At 40.9% G+C, this 11400-nt stretch overlaps 1 protein-coding gene across 1 annotated transcript in view; it reads left to right on the forward strand.

Moving 5' to 3' along the window:
* The window catches only part of LOC117527862 (disintegrin and metalloproteinase domain-containing protein 11-like), a 73319-nt gene extending 61919 nt beyond the window's left edge, over nt 1-11400 (forward strand). Inside the window, exons 25-26 of the mRNA XM_034190364.1 lie at nt 6717-6734; nt 11284-11400. Of these exons, the coding sequence (XP_034046255.1) occupies nt 6717-6734; nt 11284-11299 (34 nt within the window). The 3' untranslated portion in view covers nt 11300-11400. The remainder of the gene's footprint in view (nt 1-6716; nt 6735-11283) is intronic.

The raw sequence follows: 11400 nt of genomic DNA on the forward strand, positions 1-11400 counted from the left end.
AAATAATAAAGTGGTTTAAATTATTGGTTGAGCTAATAGGATTAATAAATGGAATAGTTTTAACCCTGTTGAATGTTTACTGTCCAAAGTAAAGGTCAAACAATGTCAGCATCCATTGTATTCTATGACATATCAAATCAAATCAAATCAATTTTATTTATATAGCACCAAATCACAACAAACAGTTGCCCCAAGGCGCTTTATATTGTAAGGCAAGGCCATACAATAATTACGGAAAAACCCCAACGGTCAAAACGACCCCCTGTGAGCAAGCACTTAGTGACAGTGGGAAGGAAAAACTCCCTTTTAACAGGAAGAAACCTCCAGCAGAACCAGGCTCAGGGAGGGACAGTCTTCTGCTGGGACTGGTTGGGGCTGAGGGAGAGAACCAGGAAAAAGACATGCTGTGGAGGGGAGCAGAGATCAATCACTAATGATTAAATGCAGAGTGGTGCATACAGAGCAAAAAGAGAAAGAAACACTCAGTGCATCATGGGAACCCCCCAGCAGTCTAAGTCTATAGCAGCATAACTAAGGGATGGTTCAGGGTCACCTGATCCAGCCCTAACTATAAGCTTTAGCAAAAAGGAAAGTTTTAAGCCTAATCTTAATAGTAGAGAGGGTGTCTGTCTCCCTGATCTGAATTGGGAGCTGATTCCACAGGAGAGGAGCCTGAAAGCTGAAGGCTCTGCCTCCCATTCTACTCTTACAAACCCTAGGGACTACAAGTAAGCCTGCAGTCTGAGAGCGAAGCGCTCTATTGGGGTGATATGGTACTACGAGGTCCCTAAGATAAGATGGGACCTGATTATTCAAAACCTTATAAGTAAGAAGAAGAATTTTAAATTCTATTCTAGAATTAACAGGAAGCCAATGAAGAGAGGCCAATATGGGTGAGATATGCTCTCTCCTTCTAGTCCCCGTCAGTACTCTAGCTGCAGCATTTTGAATTAACTGAAGGCTTTTCAGGGAACTTTTAGGACAACCTGATAATAATGAATTACAATAGTCCAGCCTAGAGGAAATAAATGCATGAATTAGTTTTTCAGCATCACTCTGAGACAAGACCTTTCTAATTTTAGAGATATTGCGCAAATGCAAAAAAGCAGTCCTACATATTTGTTTAATATGTGCATTGAATGACATATCCTGATCAAAAATGACTCCAAGATTTCTCACAGTATTACTAGAGGTCAGGGTAATGCCATCCAGAGTAAGGATCTGGTTAGATACCATGTTTCTAAGATTTGTGGGGCCAAGTACAATAACTTCAGTTTTATCTGAGTTTAAAAGCAGGAAATTAGAGGTCATCCATGTCTTTATGTCTGTAAGACAATCCTGCAGTTTAGCTAATTGGTGTGTGTCCTCTGGCTTCATGGATAGATAAAGCTGGGTATCATCGGCGTAACAATGAAAATTTAAGCAATGCCGTCTAATAATACTGCCTAAGGGAAGCATGTATAAAGTGAATAAAATTGGTCCTAGCACAGAACCTTGTGGAACTCCATAATTAACCTTAGTCTGTGAAGAAGATTCCCCATTTACATGAACAAATTGTAATCTATTAGATAAATATGATTCAAACCACCGCAGCGCAGTGCCTTTAATACCTATGGCATGCTCTAATCTCTGTAATAAAATTTTATGGTCAACAGTATCAAAAGCAGCACTGAGGTCTAACAGAACAAGCACAGAGATGAGTCCACTGTCTGAGGCCATAAGAAGATCATTTGTAACCTTCACTAATGCTGTTTCTGTACTATGATGAATTCTAAAACCTGACTGAAACTCTTCAAATAGACCATTCCTCTGCAGATGATCAGTTAGCTGTTTTACAACTACCCTTTCAAGAATTTTTGAGAGAAAAGGAAGGTTGGAGATTGGCCTATAATTAGCTAAGATAGCTGGGTCAAGTGATGGCTTTTTAAGTAATGGTTTGATTACTACCACCTTAAAAGCATGTGGTACATAGCCAACTAATAAAGATAGATTGATCATATTTAAGATCGAAGCATTAATTAATGGTAGGGCTTCCTTGAGCAGCCTGGTAGGAATGGGGTCTAATAGACATGTTGATGGTTTGGAGGAAGTAACTAATGAAAATAACTCAGACAGAACAATCGGAGAGAAAGAGTCTAACCAAATACCAGCATCACTGAAAGCAGCCAAAGATAACGATACGTCTTTGGGATGGTTATGAGTAATTTTTTCTCTAATAGTTAAAATTTTATTAGCAAAGAAAGTCATGAAGTCATTACTAGTTAAAGTTAAAGGAATACTCGGCTCAATAGAGCTCTGACTCTTTGTCAGCCTGGCTACAGTGCTGAAAAGAAACCTGGGGTTGTTCTTATTTTCTTCAATTAGTGATGAGTAGTAAGATGTCCTAGCTTTACGGAGGGCTTTTTTTTTATAGAGCAACAGACTCTTTTTCCAGGCTAAGTGAAGATCTTCTAAATTAGTGAGACGCCATTTCCTCTCCAACTTACGCGTTATCTGCTTTAAGCTGCGAGTTTGTGAGTCATACAACGGAGTCAGGCACTTCTGATTTAAAGCTCTCTTTTTCAGAGGAGCTACAGCATCCAAAGTTGTCTTCAATGAGGATGTAAAACTATTGACGAGATACTCTATCTCACAGAGTTTAGGTAGCTACTCTGCACTGTGTTGGTATATGGCATTAGAGAACATAAAGAAGGAATCATATCCTTAAACCTAGTTACAGCGCTTTCTGAAAGACTTCTAGTGTAATGAAACTTATTCCCCACTGCTGGGTAGTCCATCAGAGTAAATGTAAATGTTATTAAGAAATGATCAGACAGAAGGGAGTTTTCAGGGAATACTGTTAAGTCTTCAATTTCCATACCATAAGTCAGAACAAGATCTAAGATATGATTAAAGTGGTGGGTGGACTCATTTACATTTTGAGCAAAGCCAATTGAGTCTAATAATAGATTAAATGCAGTGTTGAGACTGTCATTCTCAGCATCTGTGTGGATGTTAAAATCGCCCACTATAATTATCATATGACATATGTTTCCCTGTAACATGTAACATGTAACAACACTTTTTACCAAAATTGGAACAACTTTAACTTTGGCCCCCTGTACAAACCGAGATTCTAATCCAATTACATTTGTTCCACAAATCTGATTGGTTAATTGTGTGAGATTTTAGACCCAAAATATCAAGTAGACAGTGGCAAAATATTCGATTGTTTCACATTTGATGTATAACTCTGTGCCCTGACCGCGTTGCTGTGCAGGTGTCAACAGTGGCGCTGTCAGCTGAGACTGACAGAAACTAGTGCAGTGATGCCGATGCCGAAATGCTTGGATTTAATGGATTTAATTGGATTGATTGATGGATTTACTGTGGATTTAACTCAATGCAATTGACGAGATGGAGAAATCTGTGGGTTTGCTCACAGAATTTCCAGTTTGGCATGAAGATGCTGTTGCTTTGATGAGTCGACCACACCCTTTCAAAACGATTTGCTGACTTACTTACAGAAAAATGAACCATGCAAACAATGGAATTGGATTAGAATGGGAATGACCCTGTTGTGTCTGATGATTTGAGGCTGTTCATGCTGGATTACAGTTGCAACTTGAGTAAAACGGATATTTGCGACCGTAAAATCCAGCATGAACGTCCGCAAATCATCAGACCCAACAGGGTTATTCCCTAATTGACCTTTGTCACCGTTTTTGCTGTATTTACCCCATAACTTCATAACATTCAATCTAAGATAGTCCAAACTACACCTTTTTGGAATCTTTATGGTCACATAAATAATGTGACATACGTTCAATATGTTTAGAGCATGTGTAAATTTTGACCCCCGTGTAATTCTTCATTGACCCATACTTGGCTGCCTCCTGAAAAATCAAGTGGATAGGCTGTTTTTCAAAAGAGTAATGTTTCAGGAGTATTTGTGCCAGTTTTGGTGCTTGTATCACCATTTGAAAGGTTGTGTCAGTTATCTGCTGCACTAATGGTTCCTCAGCAGACCATGTCAGTGTCTAAAAAAAAAAAAAAGATCGAATCTTGTGTTTTGAGCCTAAATATGAGACTTTGTGGCTTAATGTTTTTCCATTTATTTCATAATAATTAACCAGAAGTTACACCCTGAAGACTCATTAACCACTGAATGAAAATAACAATGTTCCCTTATTAGCAGCATTGGAAAACGTGTTTTATTTTTGGCAGTGATTTGATATAACCGTTCAGTTTTGAAGCAGCGCTGGTTACTGTCTTCTTGAAAACAGATGAATAGTAACATTTGCTGGTTTAGCTGGGCTCTTTCATATTGTTATGTCTACAGTGGTGGGCACAGATAACCAAAAAATTAACTTCGATAACAGATAATCAGATAACCGAAAAGTTATTTTTGATAAAGTTAAAACGATAAACCACCCAAAAGTGTATCAGAAGTTACAGATAACTGAAAAATTCCAGTATTGTCTCCAGTACACTTGCAACTACTAACAAGCTAATTTTAACACCACGATCGCTTCTGAAAGCATCAAAGGCGACCACAGACCCAAACAACAAGTCAGCACTTCTATCTTTGAGTGCCCTGCCCCCTGCTAGAAGCGCCACTTTACTACATGGCTTCCAGCACAAACACAGCTGAGGGGAGCTATAAAGCTTAACTCTACTTAATCACAACGCTGCCGTCAGGCTGAGGTCTTGGAAAATAAAGCAGTGCTGAGTTATGGTTTGGTGTATAAATAAAATGAATACTGACAGAATAACTCCATTAATGCCAATTATGTCATTTATGCAAAGTTAAGATATAACATATATCTTTTAATGTTGAATAATGCACTAATTCTGACGTTTTGTAACAAACACAGACAGATGGCATTCTGGGTAAAATGTGCCTCCGCTAACACTTATTGGTTATGTAAACCAACACGTTGATGTGAGGTGTGTCGTGTGTTGGTGTTTACAGATAAATGTGCTTTTGTAAAATATGCCAAAAAAGGCATTTTCAAAAAAAAAAAAAAAAAAGCCAAGTTGTAATTAGATAAGTGTCTGATATAACCGGTGTCATAATAAATAGAACACTGCCATGATCTACTGGTGCCAGTGCAAGTTTTGGCCCTTTTTCAGTTGATTTTTCATTGGTGCAAGAATTTTTGGGATCGCACAGAGTTTCAGGTTAATTGCACGTCCTGCATCATTTAGTATACATGGAGTAACAAGCTGCGTTTAACATCTCATGACCACCTCTCACACTGTGCATGTACAAACACAGCAGACCTGTCTTGTAATGTTTGTTTGTTTGTTTGTTTTTTTTAAACTTTGATGTCTCCCATCGAGAGTGTTTGTAAATTAAGTTTGAAAAAACTTTTACACCGTGCGGTTCTGTGGTACAGTTTGAGCTGGAACCGAGTATAGTTTGAATACTGCCATGAACACTACTGGCCAGTAGATGGCAGTAGAGACTTGCCAAAACAAAATTCCACATAATCTGTCTGCTGCTACTCTGCTACGTTTAAGATGTATGGAATTTAATAAACGCAATAATGTCTATAAACCCAGAGAATATATTCACAAGAGATTTAGGCACTAGAGTTTAATGCTGTTGTCTGTGGACCCTGATCAGAGTGTCTCAAATGCATTTTTCATGTTGTGAACATACTGAGATTATCCTATACCCATAATGCACCTGGACACAGCTTGTCCACACTAAAACCTTAAAAATTAGCGCATTACTTTAAAACGAAAACATATATCTGATATTTTCACTTTATAAAACTTCAGACATGACGTTAATTTAAATAAGTTGTCCAAAATTAGTTTGGTTAAAATTTGAACCAGTTAAAAATGTATGTGTAGTTCTACCCTCTTTTTGCAGAGGGTAGAACTACACATCTGCTACAAAACATTTAACAGGTAGGTGTTAAACTGATTTTAAATTTTATAAGAGTTTGTAGCTGTTCAGTTTTGTTTACCACGTTAACGATCTAAAAATTATCAAACAAAACTTTATCGGAAGATCATTAGTCCGATAATGGTTTTCAAAGTTATCTGAAAAGATAATCTGATAAAGACAACATTATCTTCGATAATTATCAGTTATCGGATTATTGGAACTGTGCCCACCACTGTATGTCTATAATCTGTGCAGTTACAGCTTGGACACTGTTGTTGTTACAGGAATTGAAATCTTCTAACTCTGTGACAGCACCGTTCTGCATGTCAGCATCAGTTACATGTTGTGATGAGTTGTGTGTGTGTGTGTGTGTGTGTGTGTAGTCATCCCCACAGGCTAAACCTGTAGGATCGTATTCACAAAACATGATCTCATCTTACCACTAGGAGTGCTCCTACTTTACACTGACTAAAAGTTCCAATGTGAAAGGTTCCCTCTGTACCTCCTTTTACTGATGTCTCCACAGACTGATCGGTTTGTTATCATTTGGATCGACTCAGTCAGGACGATCTTATGGAAAAATTATATTTTGTTTGGATGTAAATGCAACCACTTGCCCTCAGGAGTCTATATGTGTGTAATGACTTTTCTCTTTTTGTCTGGCGGAGGGTGGGGCTATAGACAAGCTAGGGACACATATTATTGTGAGAAAACCATGGTTGTATGCATTTTGCATAACATATGACCTTTAAAGAAAGACCACTTTTATTTTGTGTGTTGATATCTCTTGATATGTTCTGTGTTTTTCCTCTCACTATATGCTCACGGGATGCAGAAACATCCGAAGAGGAAGGTATAAAATTCAATGCAGCATTCAGATTCATCCCACCTGCTCACATCTCATCATTTTCACACATATCTCTGCATAAACAGTCATCCTTTATTCTGCCACCTAGAGTTCAATTTAATTTAATTTAAATTTATTTCATTTTATACAGTGCCAAATCACAACAAAGCTGCCTCAAGGCGCTTCACACCAGTAAGGTCTAACCTTACCAACCCCTAGAGCAAACACACAGGCGACAGTGGTAAGGAAAAACTCCCTCTGATGATACTAAAGGGGTAACCCACTGCTTAGCCCATTCTAAGAAAAAAAGCAGGATCAGTTGGCCAGAAAAACTACACCTAAGGTAAAATTCATCAGCATTAAGCAACTAGAAAGAAGAGAAAATACTAAAGTGATTGCCGGCTGGCGGCCGCTAGCCCTAAGCTTCACTAACAGACCCAGAATTTAGATAAAATTGAGGCTGAGACTGCACTGTTTACTAATAAAATGAATTTAAAAGGACAGGAAGCACAGTACCATACTATGCCAGTATGCGAGCCATACGAGAGGGAAAATAAATCCATCTGGACTTGAAAGTCTCTACAGAATCTGACTGCTATACTGCCGTAGGGAGATCATCCGCAAAGCAGGTGCACAATAAGAGTAGGCTCTGTGGCCTGCAGACTTTTAATTCATCCTAGGGGCACAAAGTAGCCCTGCGCCCTGAGAACGCAGAGCTTGGCCGGTAGCTCCAGTCCCTCCAGCTTTCCCACACAAAATGCCATGAGTGTAGTACTGGGTGTTGGGTAGGATTGTGGAATTTAGTGACTTGGGTGCCTTTGTCAGACTGGAAATGTTTACTCACCCTGACTTTGCAGACCATACTGTGACCTTTGACTTTATGGTTCTGATGCTTCTTGTCTGACTGTATAGCTGTGAGACTTTGATGCTAACGTGTGACCCATGGTGATGACTGGATGCCTTTGGGTATTAGATCTCTTCAGAGGATCTTTGGGTAGCAGTGGAATGACTTTTTGTCAAACGGATGATTACTCAGGGAGACTCAGATGAGAATCACTTGCATTACGAAGGAAAGCCAGCTGTGCTATTTTGGCCATGTGGCGCATTTTTCTGGACATAATCCAGTGTAAAGGTGCTTCAGTGTTGAGGACCCCAATACTGGGCTGGCTGTAGCACCTGGCTGTAGCAGATAGTAGATTTCGGAATGGACTGGATGTCTGCCTGAGTAGTTGCCATCGAGGACCAAGAGTAGTTCCATTGTGTGGTGGAAGCAGCAACTTGCAGCACCACCACATGTTCCCAAAACCACATGTTCCCAAACCCTTAATGTTTTGGGAGTTCTTGTTAAAATACATTTACTAAATGTAATCAATTAGTTAGTACTAGTTGAATACAACTTAAAAACCTGTCTCTTGTTGCAGCCTAATGCTCAGTTTAACTTGAGCTAATTTTGCTAATTTGGATAAATTAACTGTCTGAATATGAATGAAATCCATTTGAGTTGCATTTGAAAATAAAAGTGTAGCATGTACATTGCAATGAGAGCATTTTATCTTGAAGGATTCTGGTTTGAGGTTGTAACAGCAGGTGATATAGGCAGTGGCCTCAGGTGCCACCTGTTGGAGGGGCACTGCTGCAAGCCCTCAAAAAAATAAAATAAAAATTTAAACAATACAGCCCTCGATATTAACACGTGTCTGTTTGTCTGGAACATGTAAAAAAAACGTGTTCGAACAGAGGGGTCTGTCCAAGGCCATAACTGTGTGTTGGTATGTCATTACAGCGGTGGCGTGACATCCTAACCCTCACACTAACCTTAACATTAATAACCCAAATCTGAGAACATTAATAACCCATATCTGAGAGAGATACGAGGTCTGTCCGAAAAGTAACGGACCTTTGGCTGGGAAAAAAAAAACTGGCTTACCTGGAGCGTTGGAAACCTAATCACCCTCGAAGTAGTCTCCTTGGGACTCCACACACTTCTCCCAGCGGTGTCACCACTGTTGGAAGCATTCCTCTTTTGTAATGGAGTGCAGCTCTGCCGTCGTTGCAGCCATAATGTCCTCTCTTGTCTCAAATTGTGTTCCTTTGAATGGTCTTTTAAGTTTTGGGAACAGCCAGAAGTTGCAAGGGGCCATGTCAGGAGAGTAAGGCGCCTGTTGAACCACCGGAGACTGGTTTTTCGTCAAATAAGTCTGAATTAAGTGAGAGGAATGAGCTGGAGCATTGTCATGGTGGATGCGCCAATTTCCTGTGGCCCACAACTCCGGTCTCTTGCGCCGCACACCATCACATAGATGACGGAGGACATCCCTGTAATACTCCTTCATTATTGTTTGACCCTGTGGTGCGTACTCGTGGTGTACCACACCACGGGAGTAAAAAAAAAAACAGTCAGCATTACCTTGATGTTGCTGCGCACTTGGCGCACCTTCTTCAGTCTTGGCGACGTGGAATACTTCCACTGTGACAACTGGAATTTGGTTTCCGGGTCGTACCCGTACACCCAGGACTCATCACCGGTGATTATGGTGCCCATAAAGCAGGGATCAGTTTGAATGGAGTCCAGCATGTCCTGTGAGACTTCAACACGACGTTGCTTTTGCTCCGCTGTCAGCAACTTTGGCACATATTTCACCGCCACTCGGCCCAAATCTTCTGTCACGATGGAATGTGCCAAAGTCCTACTACTGTCCACCTCTTCCGCAATTTCTCGGACAGTCACACGACGGTCCCGCATAACCACAGCATTCACTTTGGAAATGATCTCGTCATTTCGGCATGTTGAAGGCCGACCGGAGCGCGGCTCGCTCTCCACCATTACGCGGCCGTCTTTAAACCAGTTATACCACTCCTTAATCCGTGTGATGCTCATAGCTTCATCTCCGAAAGCCGTCTGAATTTTCCGAATCGTTTCCATCTGGCTGTCGCCCAGTTTGTAGCAGAATTTGATGCAATAGCGCTGCTCCAAGCGTTCGGCCATTTTCCTCACAATAAAAATCCGACGAGGGGGGTGGACCAGTGCTCACTCAAAGCCTGCCCACAGGCGAATGACGCAACTGACAGGCGTGAAAAAACTCACGCATGCGCATGAAGGTTCAAGCTTGACTAATGCAATCACACGTGATTCAAATCCATATAGTTTTTGAAAAAAATAAAAAGGTCCGTTACTTTTCAGACAAACCTCGTACATGAACCCAAAGAACAGCTCAAACAAGAAATGTTAATGTTTGGGGTGGTGTGTCCGAGGAGGAGTGGGGGTGCAGGTATCACAGACCGAACGGTCCGCCCTGCCTCCACTGTGCATGCGTCATTTCGGAGTACAGCAGCTCGTCTGAGACAGTGTCTCTTCACCCAAAGTGATCAAATGGATTAATGTTATTATTAACCATCAGATGATAAAGGTAAAGCCTCTGAAATCATTGTAAAGTCAGTTTAAAGCAGAAACGAGGTGATACTCTGTGACGCTGTGAAATGACAGAGGCGCAGTGAACACATCAGCTAGCAGCCCGTGTAGCTGTGGCGCTCTGATCACTTCCTCCTTCTTTTCTGATGAAATAATGCTGAATTTATGTGGAAATGATTGTTGTACAAAAGCTTCAGATATCTGTCACTGAGATAGATGATGACTGGAGTGCAGTTTGAAACAGAAACGAGGTGATAATCCGTGAACCGCGGTGAGTGACGGCTGCGCAGTGAAGGCAGGGTGCACCGATTTTTAGGGGGAGCTGTTTGGTCTGCGACACCAGTGTCCCGATGAGATGATCTACCCGTCGAGAGGATCTCCACCGTGCAATTGCACATACACACGCATGTGAAGTTCTCTCTACCCCGGACGTTAACACCTCCCCCCATCAAGTTTATCTACCAGTCTTTACCGCGCAACTGCGCATCTCCCCGTCGACATGAGCTCCCCATCATCTAACGACAATATTCTGCTTTAAAGACAGCGTGTGCATGCAAGTCTTTACTTTTTTAAAATTGAAACGACACATTACTGTAATTTTATGTAAAGACAAAACTTATGTGGGTTTTCGACTTTTGTTTGGTGGCTGAGCTCAACTCGACGGGTGAGGTGTGCATGCGCGGTGGAGCTCATCTCGATGGCACATGGTCACCCACCGAGATGAGCTCCACTACTGAAGAAAACCCATGCAAGTTTTATCTTTATATAAAAATACAGTAATAAGTGTCTTTTCAATTTAAAAAGTAAAGACTTGCATGTAAATGCTGTTTTCGAAGCAAAATATTGCCGTTAGATGACGGGGAGCTCAGCTCGACAGAACAGAGGTCCGTGGTTCAAATGAACAAAGTGAGTGGAGTGAATTGGTTTAATTAATAAGTGGAGCTTTTCTGGTTTGATGTGAAAGACAAACACCCACCCACACACACACACACCCACACACACACACACACCACCTAATCTGCTTAATTTGTCATAAGAAAAATAGCTGCATAAAACTTTTCATCCATGCCCCATTTTCCATCAGATTTGAATTCTCACTCCATCATATATTTTCACCACTCGAATGTCGCCCTGTTTCTCTTTCAGATCTGGCGGAGGATAAGGCACCACCTGTCTTGTCTTCATGTCATGTTCTGTCTTCCTCCTCACCCTGTCATTTCCACATCAGAGAAGAGGGGAACAAAAAGTCTTCCATTCCTACCC

The sequence above is a fragment of the Thalassophryne amazonica genome, chromosome 16, assembly GCF_902500255.1.
Source record: "Thalassophryne amazonica chromosome 16, fThaAma1.1, whole genome shotgun sequence".
Taxonomy (NCBI): domain Eukaryota; kingdom Metazoa; phylum Chordata; class Actinopteri; order Batrachoidiformes; family Batrachoididae; genus Thalassophryne; species Thalassophryne amazonica.